At 38.6% G+C, this 17,868-nt stretch overlaps 1 protein-coding gene across 3 annotated transcripts in view; it reads left to right on the forward strand.

Annotated features, from left to right (window-relative positions):
- The first annotated feature begins 1,236 nt into the window (after positions 1-1,236).
- The window catches only part of AFTPH (aftiphilin), a 33,468-nt gene continuing 16,836 nt past the window's right edge, over positions 1,237-17,868 (forward strand). For all 3 annotated transcript variants that reach the window (XR_004082246.1, XM_005425789.2, XM_014308967.2), the window contains exons 1-5: positions 1,237-3,016; positions 12,645-12,796; positions 13,303-13,429; positions 13,745-13,801; positions 15,359-15,481. Coding sequence is in view for 2 of the 3 variants with exons in the window: in XM_005425789.2 (XP_005425846.1) it covers positions 1,244-3,016; positions 12,645-12,796; positions 13,303-13,429; positions 13,745-13,801; positions 15,359-15,481 (2,232 nt within the window). In the remaining variant the exon portion in view is untranslated. The remainder of the gene's footprint in view (positions 3,017-12,644; positions 12,797-13,302; positions 13,430-13,744; positions 13,802-15,358; positions 15,482-17,868) is intronic.

Here is a 17,868-nt window from a genome sequence, read left to right on the forward strand (position 1 = left end):
TGTGTTGCATAACTAGTTTTGTAAAGTCTGCACTTATTCTGGTGGTTAGAAGTTCAAATATTTGCCAGTATGTATAGGTTGTTTCCACTCTTTTTCTGTAGATGAGGCTTAGTTTATTGCGGTTCTTTCATGTCAAGTGTCATTTGAAATGGAGAGAGATTGGGGTGAGCTCTTCTTTGAAGGGTTTTAACGTATGGACTAGTTCAGTGCTGTGTACAACTGTGAATTTATACATACTAGTAGTTATTGTTTCATTAATTGCACACAGCATTGAAAAAGTCAAGATCATTCTTTAGGAAAGAAAATTTTCCATCCGTACCTGGCTTGTTCCTGCAATGGTTTGCAATGTTAAGACAGAGAAAGTCCTTAATCTGTTTCTATCTAGGCCATGGGAATACTTTCTTCTTTTTTCTTTTCCTCCTGTGGTTTAGTGATTTGTGGTTAAATATTTTATGAATAATTGTGCTCAGCTCTCTTTTTGAGAATAAGTTTTGATAACGTGTGTTTGGCTCTAGGCTTTACTGGTGGCATCATGATGGCATTTCTCAGCTGGTTCTTAAGACAGAAGCAGGCTGGTGACAGAAGAGGTGGAGACAGTGTGTTGGTTTGTGGGTAGGAAATCCAGAGAACAGGGCAACCAAACTGAAACCCATGGACTGGTAGAAAGAGACTTAAACAGTAGGGTAGCAGATCATAGCTAGTGGTTCCAACAGCAGTTCCTTCCTCCACTCCTTCACAATTTCAGAGCTTATGGAAGCACTTTTTGAAGTCTTTGACTGTGATGAAGGTCCCTTATGTGTATGGCTGTTGTGGCATTGCCCATGGAGTGGCTTAATGCCTGTCACACACCTGAGCACGCAAGGAGTGTGGCAAAACATGGACCAGGGTCACTGGCACTTTTGTGAACTGCTGGTGATGAGAGGTAGAGAACTGATGGGTTGAAACTGAATTTAGTTGTGCCAGTGTGTTGCACAACAGCTCAAGATGATAACTTCAGCGCTGTCTGCTGACAATTTGATCATGTAGTAGTTTAGAAGAGACTTGAACTGTTCCAATAGATTCTTTGTGGCTTGTGAAACACATGGGTTTGGGGAGTGTTTTTTTCTGGTATCTAATACAGATATTGACCTATATACACACTCTAAAAATGAGGCATGAAACTGTAAAAATGAAATATGTAAGAACATGAAAGCTAGCCAAGTTCTAACATAGCTCTGTTTTCCCCTCATACAGAAATACATTAATGTTGAAGCAGAACCAAACAATGGAACCAGACATTATTCGAATGTATTCCTCATCCCCTCCACCACTTGACAATGGAGCTGATGATGACGATGAAGATGAGTTTGGAGGATTTTCTGGTGTGAGCACTGCTGGTGTAGCTTTTGCTGATTTTGATACAGCGGACTACAGTCATCCAAAGGAAGAGTTTATACCCACAAATCATTTCATCCCACTCCATGATTATTCTGACAATGTAGCTAGCATTGCAACTTTCACATCTGTTAAAAATGGTAAAGATAAAGACTGCATTGCAGAGCTTCCTACTCATCCTAAGGAGCTTTCTGATATGTCAGCTACTAGTACTATCAAAGAAAAATCTAAGTTTAGAACTTCAGGTACTGCTTTAGAAGATGTAAACAGAAGGGGGGAACAAAGAGATAACACTGGAAAATCAGAGGGTTTTTCTTCTCGTGTGGTTAGAACTGGTGTAACAGTTGAGAGGCAGGATGAGCAAATAGATGCTTGTAATGGTGAGAAACTTCCGTGTCTAGAGATTCTAACAAATGGATTTGCAGCATCAGACCCTGTAAATCCTCAGGGAACAGAAGATCTAGACAGTATTGGTGACTCAAAGGGACTGAAAACTGTTAGCACCCATAGTACTGAGCAAAATTTGAACTCAATGCCTAGCTCAGGTGAAGATGTTGCAGATTTTGCTACCTTCTCAAACAAAACCCCAATCCATTTAGAGGGAACAGAGCCTACAATATGCAATGTTCTTAATGAAAGAGACTCAGTGAGCATTCAGGAGAACAACAGAATAAACAGAGTAACTCATAGTGAAGAAGAGGTTTGCATTTCAGAAATTAGTTGTGAACAGGGTCCCTCAGCACTGGAATTTGCAATTTCTAGTACGTCTCAAGCAACTGGAAGTTCAATATGCACTACAGAGAACGGAGAGCACAGTGGGAGGAGAAGACAACATCACATAGAGAATGGTGGCAAAGATTTTAGTAGGTCTGAGGATTCTTCAAAAGCAGCAGACATCGAGGCTGATAAGATCCAAAGCCTCAGCTGTGATCCTGCAGGGGACAAACTGGGTGGTGATGAAGATCTCAAGAATGGTGGAAGTAGCACTGAAGTTTTAGTTTGCAGTGACAAACATGATGATGTGTTTGGTGACTTTGGTTCAGTCAGCAGTGCACCTCCCACCTTCAGGAATGCTGAAGACTCAGTAAATGCTCTTGATTCAGAAAGAACTTCTGAGCAGCCCGCACACGTTAGCGAACCTAACGAGGAATTTGGTGAATTCAGGGACACGAGTACTGTTTGCCAGCAGCCAGCAAGTTTGGACCAAGCTGAACTAAATCAGGCTGCTGACACTTTAGAATATGCTACTACCAGTAAAACTTCTGGGGTAGATTTCCAGCATACTACTGAGGTAGAAAATGGTGATGATACTGAATTTGGAGACTTCGATTCAGTGCCAAAACCTCAAGATGAGAGTGTTGCTTTCCAGGACTCGGATGACTTTGCGGACTTCAGTTCAGCAGGTTGTAACCAGGCTACAGACTGGAATGCTTTTGAAGATGAACAAAAAGACAGCTGTTCTTGGGCTGCCTTTGGAGATGAGCAGGCTGGTGAATCTCATCACAGAAAAGAGACGTGGCAGTCACATAGGACAGATGTGTCTGCCAGGAGCGATGGGCCAGTGTTACACAAGACTGACAGTGTTGCTCTAGCACCTTTCCAAGGGACTATCAGTAAGCAAGAGCTATCACCTTCAGTTCAGGTAAGAGTTTGCTTTGTTTTCCTCAGTCTTGTTCTGCTCTTACACATACAGTTCTTCCTGGTTCCTGCTTCTGCATACAACAAATATTTGCATAGTCCTTGTTTGCCTTTCAGGAGAGATTTAATGTTCTCTGTGAGACGGGATGGTATGAAACATTATGCTGTGTTTGAATCTTGCAGATGTTTGCAGCAGTGTTACTTCCCACAGACAAATGAGCAGGGTGTGCTGGAACTTGTAGGAATGTGTTTTGATGATTACATGTGATCATTTACATAAATTGATCAAAGGAATAAGCCAACAAGAACATTTCAGATCCTGTGATAGTTTTTCCTTTTGCTTCATTGTTTACTGCCTTTTGGGGGGCATTCTGTTGCCTTTTTGTAAAATAGTGGTGTGACCAGAAGCTGGGGTTACTGGTTCCCAAAATTTTCCATCATCATTCTCTACCAATGTTTTCAAAACCTGATTAAAAATGATTATTTGATTTGTAAATAGCTGCACTAATTCACTTAGAGCAGACAGCATGATAAAACACAAGTTGTGGAATTCTGTCTTGGGTATTCAAACTCCTGGGAAGTTAACTCTTTAAAAATAAGTCTCTGTTAGGTATTAATTGTGGGAAACTGCACATTCTAGCAACATCACAGAGGACTGGTGATTTGTTAAAGCTGCTGCTATTTATAATTAGAAGTTTCCAGGAGAGGGAAGTAAATAGGTTTATTTCTTACCGTCTCTCCCATGTTTTCTGCTTTTGTCGCTAAATATTCATTAATTCCTAATTAGTTACTTCCTAAGCCTTTTTAACAGTCAATTTGAGATCTGTGGCTATTCATACAAAGACTTTTTTTGTTAAGCATTTAATAATACTTTTACAAAATTCAGAACAAGAATTTCAGTTTAGAATTTTCTTCAAAGCTTCTTTTTATTCATGTCATTCCATGTGAGTAGTTTAGAGTATGCCCTGTCTTTTTGAAGCATGCAGCAGCACCAGCAGTAAAGGATGTTAGTGGTAATATGTGTCTGAAAGGTTTGGATCTTCTCTGGCAATAAAAGGAAATGAGGTAAGTCCTTTCTTTCAGGACCTTGCTTGGTGACAGCCCTGCCTCTTCCCATTTCCTGCCAGTGACAGGTGAAATGGCTTTTCAGAAGGTTGTGCCAGCTGGAGCTCTGCCAGCATCAGCAAATGGAATGGAGCTTTTGGGACTTAGCACTGATTTCTTGTCACGTTAAAAGCTGTGAGCCTCAGGTCCTTACTCTTCCTGCTTGCTGTTCCGTGCAGTGACTAACATTCCAAACCTCTAAGAGATTTCACAAGCCAAAAAAAAAGGCTCCTGAGTAAACCTGCAGGCAGATTTTTGTGTCTGTGTAAGACCTTGCTTTATCACCTGAATGTGTTGGCCCATTTCTTAAGCTGAAAGCACAAATCTATTCACCCATAAAATTGGAGAATACTAAGATTATTGTAATTAATCTCAATTGTTTCTCTTGCCACTTGAAAGACTGACCAGAATCTGAGAAAGAAATGGGGTGGGGAGATGATTCTAGTAAATCATCCCTTTTTTCTTTTAATTAATTAATATTTAGGGATAGCCTGAAGGTTTCAAATATTTATTTTCACTTAAAGTTTTCTGTAATTTTATGATAGGTTTTCAATAGAAAACACTTCTGAATGTAGATATTTATAAAAACAGAACCTTCAGAGGCTCTGTAATTAAGTTTTCCCTCCCCAAGCCTGCCTTAACAAAAGTCAAGTAAATTGGAAGTTCCTTACTTAAAGTCTGCCATGAAGTCTAATAGTAAAGCAAATTTTAAGACTTCCAAGTTTTTTTATTCCTTCTCTTTATGCTACAGTCAGTTGTGACTGTTTGAATCTAAAGTGATGTTCTCCCTCCTCTGCCAGTGAGGAAGTACAGCTAAGAGAATGTTTTACACAAATAAACTGGAGAGGAAGTTGAGCTGGACATGTTTTCTCTGTTGCAATAGTTTCCTTAGCCTTGCAGTGTCAATTGCTACATTTTTTTTTTTCAGTTAACTCTTAAAAGCAGTAGTTATTTTATAAGTGCTTGAAGTTTCGGAGGGATCTACCAAAACTTTTTTTATATTAAAAAATCCTTGTTTTAAGATTAAATAGTAATTCTGTTTATAATCCATTGAGCCACAGTTTGCTAAATTGCTGTTAGAAACAGAGGTTAACTAATGAGTCAGCAGGAGCCAGCAGACAGCCCTGGTACTCTGAGTGTAGAATCTTAGTAAAATTAAACTCAGATTTTGATCAGCTTCCTTGCTGTCATTTAAGAGGTTGTCACTAAGGTCAAAACACAAAATATGACATTTTAAAGTAGTTGCCAATCTTCTGTTTGGCAGGTATTAAACTTGGTTCTGCAGCTGTTTGATGCAAGAGCAGAAATACTGGCAGGCAAGATAAATCTGGTGAGAGGGAAGAGAACAAAGTTTTTTATTACCCAGCCTAAAGAAGGATAGGGAGGAGGGGATAACTTGCATCAATGTATTGCTGGCAGATCTAAAAAGCATTTGCTGTAGCAACCCAAAGGGAGCAGGCTGTGTACAAATAGTGCATGTATTAGACACTTGAGATAGATGGGGAAATTGAGATCTCAGCTTAGGCTAAAGGTGAGCTGGGATCGTTTACAAGATACTGAATACACCTGGTCAGTGATGGTGAGGCTGGGAGCGTCACTGTAATGTGGTGATGAAAGAATCCTGAATGGTTTATAAACAGAATGATCCTAATGGAATTCTTTGCAAAAGCAGAAAATTGAAAAGGATACTTAGCCAGCAGCACTGCTGTTTGAATGTGGAAATAATGTATACAGCAATTTTCATCCATCAGAATGCAGCATGAAAGCAAAGTTATTTATCAGTAGCTCAAGTTTCCATTGAAAAGGTCTCTGTATTTTCCTTTGTTTCTTAGTTTGTAGATTCTGAATGTGGAGATGGCAGTAAAATATTGCGCTTTCTGAGTGCAGTCTTGATTGCATGATGTATGTATGATGGGCAAACTGTTTAAAGACTCTGGATTTGGTATAATCTTTAATTAAAAATGGGCTTTGCTTCAATTCAACTACTTAATCCAGTTTTTATTAGAAAATATACAATATAAAGGATGAAACTAAGAGGCAGGAAGTTCACAAAAATTACCTTATATAGTCATATGTAGAGGCAAAAAGATCATGGTCTTTTCTTCCTTGCCTCTGGTCTCAGGCTCTCTGAATTCTGCTCACAATTTGCAGTGCAGGATTTGTAACATGCTGACCTCTTCTGTTCAGTAGTTCTGTATGGAGGGGAGAGGAGGAAGGGCATGGTGTGCACACAGACTACCATCTGAACCCGTATTAATGCTACATATACCTTAATCCATTTAGTTTCTGTCTGCAGCTGAAAAGACCTAATGCCTGGTTTCAGTGTGGCTGCACTTTGCATTGGAGATGTGCCTTTGTGTTCAGTAACAGATTTAGGATGTAGTTGTGGGTGAAATGGTTGATCCAACAAGTCTTGAGCAAATCTGCACAAGCATTAGTCCCTTCTATGAAATCTAATTGCACACTACCAAGTTTTGTTTATGGTGAATATAAGGCTTGTAGTGCAGCTTTTTCCATGAGATAATGCTGAACATTAGTCAGCTGAGGGGGTTATCTGCTGCATTAAGAATATATATATATATATATATACATATATATATATATAAAATTCAGCAGTGAGGCACAAGAGCAGTAATAATCCATGGTAATCGTGTGGGTGGGGAATATGGCTGTGCCTGCCTGTGTGCAAGGAGCATGGGCATCTCCAGAGCAATAGGAGCTAAAGAAGGGCTTGGTTGGAAGGCCAGATCTTACCTGAAACTTAACAAATCCTGGCAAGGGATGAAGGAAAAGGTGAAGAGTCCTCCAAGTGGGTTTTAAGGTTCTCCACTTATTAGAGAGCCTGTGCAGGCTCTGCCTCTTCAGATTAATCAGTGTGGGCGAGGCACAGTTACTGAGCCATGAATAGGCACCCAGACAAAGAAAACCCTGGATCACTGTCATTTGGAGTGTGCTTTGTCTTGGGCAATGAGCATCCTTTTGGAGAAAAGTAATTGTGACCATAAAGACTTCAGCCCCTCAATTCAGCAAGGTAAATTAAAATAGTACTGGCTACTTATGTAAATATACCCTTTTGGAAAGGTTTGGGGGTTTTAAGTCCATAGCACAGTTCTGAAGTATTTGCAACTGTATAACAGTAAAAATCATACTATTAAAAGTAGCCAGTAATTACTGGTTTTCAGAACAGAGTGGCTGAGGGGAATCTTGCAAAAGAAAATAGTTTGAGAGGGGGTTGTTTTAGCATTACTATTTATGGACAAAATTATTTTCCATTTTGTACACGTAAGTGTCATCTGCTGTACTTCCTCTTGGAGTCTGACTTAAAAGTTAGTATAACACCAGTAGATAACAACAATGTGACAAACTGAAATGGTCAGTGAGTTTTATGTAGTCACAATAAATAACTGTTAAACTATACTTTGCTTGCATGGAAGATGCAATATTTGATGCATTCTTCAGCTGAAGGAGAATAAATGGTGAAACTCCCAGCACGAAGGAGAGAGGCAGCTTCGTATTTCTAGCCTGAGCTTCCCTGCAGTTTCTAACTCTCTCAGATCAAGCAGTAAAAAGAGAAGTCTTAACCTTTTTTTTCCCCTTAAGCCACTACATTTTCAGGTTTGCTTTGCAGCTGAGCTCAAAACTTTTATAGTTACTCTTTTAAAATGGGTTTGGGATATTTAGGACTAACATTGCCTTCTTTAATTCCTTAAGTTATTGGTAAAAAAAAATCTGATACCTCATTTTATGTTGACGAAGGTTTTTTTAGCTCTTGTGGCATCCTCTTTCTGATTTGCAAATCTCAGTTTAGGATGAGTGTTTCCATTATAAATTTCCCGTGTAAATAAAAACAGCTATTTCAATTCAGTTTTTTACATTTAAGAAATATATGGTACTACCTTGTATTAACCCGCTTTTAAAGTGGGGATGGAGGCAAGCCATCACATTTGAAACAAGAGAAGTTAAACTAGTTTTCTTTGTAAGCTTTGCTTGTCTTCTTTACTCAGGAGTTTTTCTTGCAGCTGCTCTCCCATTGCTTCTGAGGTGTTGCCTGTGCATCAGACAAAGAAACAAATTGTTGCTATGTGAAAAGGAAATGGATTCATAGTTTAAACAATCCATAAGCTGTTTCAAAGAAAAAAACTGTCCCCATTCAATTGAGAACTTAGGGATTTGTTCGTTTGCTTATGGGGTTTTAGTTGACCATTTAGCTTTGTTTAATGCTTGAGTCCAGAAAATTTTGAGGGTGTTGGTTGGTGTGTTCCCCATGGTGAGTTGCATCTATTGAAATTGGTTCTTCAGCTCCCTTGTGTTAGCTATATGGTCATGAAGTTTAGCGCTTAAAAAATCCCCAAACCCACCCCCCCCAAAATACTCCAAGAACATCAATAAAACCAACCAAACAAAAACCCCAAATACACCCATCCCATGCACACACATGGTGAAGGTCGAAGAGTAAATGGCTACTTGGCTTCTCACAGGCAAATGTGTTGCTGGAAAATGTGATTTGGTTGTTAAAAAACCCAGCAAAGGGAGCTTCTCATTTAACCTTTATTTTATTAAAATAGTCATAAAAAGCTGTGCTAGGCACTCTGCAGAACAGTGAGTTCATGATTTAAGTTAAATAAAATCTCAGTGGTTAATAATTTTCTTTTCTTGGCCCCTGAGCTTTGTTCTGTCATTTTTTGAGAGCTTTTATTCAGCTTTTGAGTTCCAACCAGAAACCAGTCATGTCCATATGGACTTTATTCCTTTCCTACTTTATATGTTTAGCATTTTAGATCTTTCATAGGCTCATTTCCATCTCCTTTAATATGTTTTTTCTTCTATTGCTTTTCACATAAGCTTGAATATCTAAACATGCTCAACAATTTAACTATTACACTGGTTTTATTTATTCTTAGATCTTCCAGTTTTGTGTTTGGTAGAGGCAAAGAGCCCAGAGTTTGTGTTGCTTCCTCTGTGGCCTCTTTTCTTGGCAGCAGGATGAGGAGGGTTGAAGGCATGCTCTGTTTTTGACTCTCCCATTCTTAAAGCACCTCTGGAGGCTGCCAGAGATGCTGTGGGATATGAGAGATTTCCTAAGAGACAATAAGGGCTTGTGTTAAAAAATGGGGCTGTGCCCTCCAGTGGAAAGGGGAGAGGGTGGAAGGACAAAGTGCCACTCCACTCTTTGAAGGGGAATTCACCTGGATGAGTTTTTGTGTCTGCTTCACAACTTATATGGGACCAGAACTGTGGTGAGAATCAAGACTGGGTTTTTTCCTCTCTTGCACACAGAGTTCCCCAAAACTTTACCCACAGAAGCATTACAGCAGTTACATGGTGAAAAGTGCCATTTGTGTCCACTGTTTCTGTAGTGGGGCTCAAGTGTGTTGTTTTTATGGCAAATTTTATTATCTCCTCTTTTCTTAGCTCTGAAGAAAGGCAGTGACCTGTCACTGTTGGGTTCATGTGGGGGCAGCTGGGGAGGATTTGGTGTGCTGGGTGGTCAGTGAAGAATTGCTGTGTTGAAGGAGTTCTTGGATTCTATGACCTTGTGGTGAAGAAGAAGAAAAAACAAATTGTGTAAACCAAGTACTTAGGGCTTTCAGCTCTGAGGGATGGATCTTAACTCCTGTTTAATTGCCACAGAGATAAATTCTAATCCTGTGGTTATGCTTATTTAAAAAAAAAGCATCTCTGATACTTTGTTTGGTTCTGGTGGTGATTACCACATGTCTTAAGCACCTACTAAAATGCATTTACAGAAACTATGAGTCTTTAAATTTATTCATAAATAAATTTGCTTATCTATTTATCAACTGTTTGGAGAATCACAGCTAATGTTAATGGCAGCTGTAGCCTTTTCACATCTTCTGTAAGTGCCTTCAAGAATTATTCTTCTTGAATGGCCATGGAGAACAATCATGTATCAAATACTTTTAGTGACATGAGAAGTGGATAAAAATTATTGGTTTCTGCCTTTTTCTTTTTTTTCCAGAAAGACAGACATGACATTACTTCCGGTCATGCACAGTATTTTCCTGCAGTCTGATTTATGCAACAATAGATTAGAGTTTGTAGGAGGTGGACATTTACACCAGCTTTAAAATCTTGGTGATGCCCCTAGCACCTGGAAGCTGTGACCACAGGATTTCATCACCAAAACAAGTTCAGTTGCTTTGTAATTTCATTACAAAAACAAGTTCAGCTGCTTCCATTGCCACTGTGTGGAGATGTGTGTTTGTGCACTCATCCCTTTGTCCATTTGCACATACAGAATTAATTATTCTGGTTTGCTATGGAAACCATTCTTTGTCATATAGAAATAAGGGCTAAGCATCGCTGGGAATTGAGAAAAGATGACAGGAAGTGTAAAGAATGCTATAGTTAAACTGTTCCTGGAATTTTGGCAAAATTCTTAAACTCAAATTTGAAATGTGACACTGACTGAGATTCTGCTTGGTTCTTGGAGATGTTCTGTTAGTTCTTTCATTACCCAAGCAAGCATATTTTTAGTCACTAGCATGTTCTCAAATGTTGATCCTTTTCAAGAAATGTGATGCCTTGCTGTTTCTGTGATCCAATGCCATTCATCTGCCTCTTGCTTTTCCCTGGGGATTTTTACTCTTGCTGTATTACGGAAATGAAGTAAGCATCACCTGTTAATATAAGATAAGGGGAAGTGATATATTGTAGGCAGAGTTAAGGTTTAAAATGGAAGCAGAGTATGCTTTAGTGTGTTAAAGCATTAGACTAGAATCTGGAATACTGTTTAGTTTTACTTCCTAAAAATGTAAGGTAGTGTCTTAGTTCTGGTCAACAAACAGGAAACAGCCTACATGTATTGCAACTTAGTGTGTGGCCAGAATGACTGAGCATTGAGAGATGATTAGAAGGAAAATTATTTACTGTAGAACATGGCTCATTATCGTCAGAATTTACCAGAGAGGTAATGAAGAAGAAAAGGAAAAAAAAAAAGGGGGGGGTGAGTCAGGTATGCTCTATGCTCTGAATTCAGATCTTTGCACATTTTTACATTATGGTTTGCAAGTGATTGTACCTGGTGGCTCTCCCTCTCAGGCATTTCTTTCACAGGCAGTAAAACTAAAGAGCTGATGCTTTAAGCCAATTCATTTTCCTGTTTTTTGCAGTTAGTGGTGGAACAGAAAGAATAGTCTGGACAGACTCCATCCCAGTTCCTGACTCATCATCCCAACTCCAATACAGAATCCAGATATTCTGATAACATGTTTACCTCTGTTACATTTGCTGATGTACATGGTCAATGAGTTGCTTAGCTGAGATGAGAGACAAGGCAAATTTTCAGCTAAAAGTTCAAATAAGAAATGTTGCAGATAATTCTTGGAATTGTGAAGCAGATATTTTGCTGCATGAAGGTTTGTCCCAGTTGTATCAATTGGCCTAACTAAAAGAGGTAACTTCCTCCTACAGCCTTCCTTTTTTGAACTTTAAATCATCTCAATTGTAACAAAAACCCTCTGTTTTGAGGCTTATGTGTGTAAACTCAGCATTGTTGCTGGAATATGCAGCATCTCCACAGGAGGGCTCTGCTGGCACAGCTAAAACAGCACATGCTGTGGGATGCTCCTGGGATTTCTGCCTACTCTGTTTCTTTTCCATTTCCCCAGTAGAAGAGCAGGTGCTGGAGCTGCTGGATGCTGCCCTGTGTGTGTTGCAGCAGAGCACTGGGAAAGTGGTTGTTGAGGAACACTAAACTAGAAAGATGGAAACACTCCACTGAATGCCAGGCTTGTGCCTCCTTTCCTTAGCAAGAAAAGAGATTCAGGTGTTTCTGGCAAAAATGAGTACATTTAAAAAGGCTTTAATGTAATTTTTACAAGCATGCCTTTCAAAAAATACCATTGAAATTGGTCTTGTAATAAATAATAAAAGCTTGATGTTTACCTGTTTTTAATGGGTTGAAAAAAAATTCCATATCATTAGTACATCTGATGTCCAAGACCAGTTAACAGAGGTACAAGAAGTTGAAATCCTGCCTATATGGAAATACTAAAGAGAAAAGAGAAATGTAAGGGAAGAACTTGAAAAGAGGAAAGCATACTATGCTTGTCAGAAAAAATGGGGGGCATTTTTTTATTCTTGTGAGGGCAGGAGGTTGTTTGACTTTTGTTTTGTTTTTCATGTTACATCCATCTGTCAAGGCCTAGTGCATGCTTTGGAATTAAAATGTCTGGAAACCATTAGTTCCAATATATGCTGTTTATATTGCTGAGACATTATCCTTATATAGCATAAATCTTCTTGTGTGCATTTTCTGCTAATTTCTAACAGAGTGACTTTGGACACTTCTGTTAGAACTCACTTTGCAGAGGGCAAACAGTAAGTGTACAGGATCCTAGCCTATATTTGATGTTTAAAGAGTCTTGTGGTCCTCTGGCAGTTAATATTTTGTGGTAAGTGAAATCTTGTGTTAGCTATAAGTTGTTTTCCATCTTGCTGTAGTATTGGACTTATCTTTGTAGCAGTTTGCAAAACTTGACATAAATATTTTCTCTTTGGTATAGACAACATTGCTAAGTCGTCTGGAACGAATATTTGAAGTCTGTTTTCCTTCCATTCCTGTTGCTGAAATTGAAGAAGAAATAAGTTCCTTGAATCATTTGCTGGAAGCAGGTGAAAAGCAGATAACAACTGAGGAGACCTTAGGAAGTACTGGGTAAGAAACCAAAATGGAACAAATGTAAGATGAACTTGAAACACGTATGGCAGCAATTTAAAATGAGATGTTTGCCTCAAGTATTTTGAGAAGCCATCGAGTGAAAATCAGCTATCTATCAGAATTCTTGTTTTCAGTGATGACATACTCCAGGAGTACTTCACTTAGCAACTCAGCAGCCTATCATCTTCTTTTCAATTATGTCTCTGAATTAACCAAATATGTCTTATTAGTTACACTTGCTATAAATTACTGTATTTATTCATGTGATGATGAAGGCTAAGCAGGCTTTGTCCTGTCTGCCGTGGACATCATTTTCCAGTAAGAAGTCTGAACTATAATTGTTCTGAGAACACTGTGCAGTTTTAGTTCCCCTGGGTATTGTGCTTGGGCATAAATTTAATTGGAATGTATAGTAAGTCACTTGCATTAAAAAACAGAATAAATATTCAAGGCTGCTAAGCTGTATTTCTGAATAATAACTTGATTTATGATGGGTTGTGCAGGGAACTAATGGACGTGTGGACAGAGCTGCAGGACATCCACGATGCGTATGGACTGAGATACCAGTGGGGTGGCTCCCACAGCAACAAAAAGCTTCTGTGCTCCCTGGGAATTGACACAAGAAATATTGTGAGTCTGCTAGTAAAACTGCCTTTCTAAATAAGGAAGCTGCTTTATATGTAGAATCAGGTGGAGGTGTTCTGTGTGAATGCCTTCTCCTAATTGCATAGCTGCACACAACATGGTTGTTCATGACAGACCACCTGGCAACCTTTTCCAAGCCCTATTAATGTAAAAAGTTGCATTAGTTTTTAACCATTGTGTTGTAATTAACATAGCATTTATTCTGTGATACTAACCTTACTCAAGTTATGTAGCATTGAAAAACATTTCCATCACTGACATAGAAGAAACTCTTAAGTAAATTCTTTGTTGTTTTATCAGCTCTTTACAGGCAACAAGAAGCAGCCTGTTATAGTACCCATGTATGCAGCAGGACTGGTAAGCTTTTTTTAGTGTTCTTTTTTTTGTTATAGTTCCAGCAACATCATATAATGAAATATATTAAGTGACATTAAACACCAAGTGTGCTGAAAGATATTTTTGTGAGTACAGTTATGGTTTAGGTATCAGTAGAAATGCTAGAAAAGAATTATCAATAAATAATTTTCATTACGTGTGCAAGCAGATACTTGATTTTAAGTGAAAGAAGTATTTGTTAAAAACAGGGAGAAGATAAGGTTTGTGATTTTTGCTGGTCTAAGCAGAATAAATGTTCTTTTTTTCTCAAAAAAACAGTGCATGTATATGTATACACACAGACAAACACACCTGTGTTTTCATATGATCATCTACAAATGGAAGAGTAAAAAAATAGTTTTCTTTGGTTTATATTAGACTGATTTAATTACATAGGTTAATTTTATAGAGTGACTTCTACAGTTTTCTGGTGCATCAAGGTCAGCTTGTGTACTTCTTTGGATGTTAACATGGTATTCTGATACAGATAGTTAAAACAACTCTGAGATACTGCTTTTTTCTTCCTGTTTGTGAGCAGGACTATGTTTGCAACACATGCAGTTATTTTTTGCAGCAGATTGTTGTTGCTGATTAATTGTCTCCTAAATTTTTTATATACTTTTGCATGCAATAAGCTGGATAGCAGTAGGAGTAAAGTGGCTCGTTGCTTTCTGTTTCCACATTGCTTTCTGTGTTTCCCTGCTGTCCAAAAGAAATTATTTAACTGGTGGGTAAACTCAAAGCTCCCCTAATAAGGTGTAGAAACATTTGTGAGACAGTTGGTCTTGGCAAGTGACTTCCTGAGAATGGTTTAAAATGCTGTAGTTGCAAATCCCATGCTTTTATTGGGGGGTTTCTCATTTTTCTCAGGTTGCTGGCATGTCTCAGTGCAAACTTTAGGCTTTCTGTAGTTCTTCTCACCCTCAATTTTTTTCAAGATCAGATTTCAGACATCTTTCATAATTCTATCTATATTTGAAATGTTTGCTTAAAATTAAAACTGTGAGTTTATTTTCTTAATGCTTCTTAATGCATTTATTGCCATCTCAGTAATTATTGGTTTTGGTATCATTCTGAAAACTGATAATTTGGTTTGTTTCTTTTGGATTACTTAATTGTTGAAATTGAATGAATGCAGTTGTACTTTTGTGATGGGTCATTTGATATTTCTGGAATAGTCTACACACAATTGGGAGGAGAAGACATCACCTTATCAAGTAACTGTTTTCTTCAGCTTAAATTACCTTACTGAAAGTCGAAAGCAAGCTCCAGCTCAACGTTTGGGTTTTTGTTACTAGCTCTAAAATGTTTCTTAGTCCTAAGGACCCACAATGATTTTCCCCTGCTCCATCTCAATACAGTGAAAGTGTCCCAGAGATACATGGTTACCCCCAAGCCCATAGTTGAGGGTAGTACTACCTAGTAGTGTGTTCTAGTTTTTGGCATCTGCAGTTCTTGAAATGTCTGTAAATGTGTGTGTCTGTGTGTGCAAGTTATTTTTAAAAATCAGATTGTTTATTTATTTGCTTGTTTATTCAGGGTATGTTAGAACCTACCAAGGAACCTTTGAAACCAATATCTGCAGCAGAAAAAATAGCTTCAATAGGACAGACACCTCCTGTATCACCAGAGATGAACACATGTGCGTCTGATCAGTTCCAGGTAAAAAAACAGGGAGAGAAGGGTGAGGAGAGGCAAAGAAAGAATGAGGGAAATAACGGGATGCATTGTCTCTTTCTTTATGTTTAAAATATCTGGATGGTGAATTCAAAGACACCTATATGTAAAAGGCAGGTGTTGGTTGTGTCAGATTGAGGTCCTGCTCTTGGATCTGCTTTTCATATGTGACTGGGAGTCCCTGTGATGAGGCTGTAGCAGTTGGTGGCCACCATTTCAGAGTCCTGATGATCCTTACTGTTACACAGCAGTTTGCTCTCAAAGGCAGTGGGCAGGTAGACAGATTTTATATGTAATGTTAGACTCATCTGACCTTTGGCTAAGGTTCTTCATCTTTGCTTATCCTGGAGCTTATTGTTGGAGGTTGTTCTACATGTTGGTTAGCACTCAGTTTTCTGAATGATCCTATTTACATTTATACTGTTCATGTTTATTTCCTTTTTGCCCTTTCTTACTTCTTCAGAGTGTCATGCAAAGCAGCCCAGCTGCCTCAAGAGAGATTTTTGGTGTGGTCATTACAAGCATACATGTCTGACTTTTTGATTGTATGAATCCTCTTGGTCCTTTGTGCCAGATTTTATTGAATTATCTGTTACACACAGTTGCTTTGCTGGCTTCTCTATCTTTAAAGTCTGATACAAAATTAATTCAGAGGAGTTTCGGAGTGAGCTTTTGAATTTCATGAGTTCTTTGTTGCTGTTGTTTTGATATAAGGATATTAGAAGAGCACTTGAATGCCATGCACATTGCAATGTGTGTGGTTGTCAACAAGCTAATGGGATATGCAGAGATACTTCATTTTCAGTGTCATTACAGTGATGCTCAGTACATATTCAGAGACTCAGCTGTGTCCCTCCTTAGTGCAGGTCTTGTTTATTCCACCCAACATCTTCAGTTAGCTGCTATGCTCGTGACTTGTGATTGAAGGCATTCCAGAAAGGATTATTCTTGGGCTACACTTAACCTTAACACTAGGTACTTGTGACTATAGTGATGTTCTTGCAGTCCTTGCTGTGCCACACTGCAGAGTCCAAGTATGATGTGCTTGTAGCAGAGGAGAATTCTTTTTCATTGTTGAGCAGCAGTTTGTCAGTGGGCTCAGAGCTCACATTGTTTTGTACAGCAATACACATTTGGTGCTTCCTGTGCTGCTCCTCATATGTAGTGGAACTGAGCAGCTGAAATGGATATAAGAAAAGGTAGCAACAGTGATTACTGCAAGCATTCTGACCTGAAGAAGTCTACTGTGTGGTAAGAAAGTAGGAACATTTCACAGTCTTTTTGCAGCATTCAAAATACTCTTTTTTACAGAAGAGGAAACATAAATTAAGCCATACACTAAACAGTAGAGAGCTGCGAGAACCTGAAGTAACAACATCTCTGACAAGTGCCATTTTCTCAGTTGCTTGACAGTCATAGTGCTGAAAATAAGAACCTCTACTTACCTGAGTCTCTCTTTTGCTGTAATTATGAATTCCAGAATTCCCCATTACTTGTCACAGTGTGATAATCTTGACCTACAGTTTGTTCTGATAAGGCCATCTGTGTTCAATAGTTGTGATCCATGAACGCATCTGAGAAGCTTCTGTGCTGTCTGTCTGGACTGTTGCCATTAGGTTAGCTTTTCCAAAAAGACAAACACTAAAATAAGCTTTTGGGGAAGAGATGGGTTAGAGATAGAAACCATTCAGAATTCTAGGAGACTACAGTTAGATGACATTCTGAAAGTTTCAGGGCATGAACAATCAATTCTCCACCTCAGAGACCTCCTTTCTTTCTTGGTCTCATCTTCTGTCAATGATTGATGGCTTCTGTTTGCTTTGGGGAAAATCCAGTTTCACATCACATTGTACAAATAGCTCTTTCAGAATATTCCAGATTGTTGTGGTAATAAGATGATGTGCCCAAACATTTCGTTAGGAGCTATGCTACAAACATTGTTAAAATAATCAGTAGAAATACAGGCAGATTTAGTGGACTCTGAAACTTCTTATTCTAAAATTATTCTGAAACTTCTTATTCTAAGTGCAAGTTATTTAGGTGCAGCCATTCAAGTATCTCTTTAGTGTACCTGGCTAATGTGTAATTAGCCAGGTACACTAAATTCCTCCATTTTCAGAATGAAGATTTATCCATATTTTCAGAAACTTCAGAATATTGCCGTTCTCTTTGGAAGGAGAGGCTCTGGTTGACAGATTCATGTTCTTTGCTCAGGGAAAAGTTCTTCTCTGAGGGCTGGCATTTATGGCACTTGTATACAGATCAGTGTCTGTGCATCTATGTGTATGACTTCCTGCTAAGGGAATAAGACTTTGGAAGATGGATGAGGCGAAAGTAATACTGGAAAGAACATTTGTAGAAACACAGGAATG

This window comes from Geospiza fortis, unplaced genomic scaffold (assembly GCF_000277835.1).
Source record: "Geospiza fortis unplaced genomic scaffold, GeoFor_1.0 scaffold134, whole genome shotgun sequence".
Taxonomy (NCBI): domain Eukaryota; kingdom Metazoa; phylum Chordata; class Aves; order Passeriformes; family Thraupidae; genus Geospiza; species Geospiza fortis.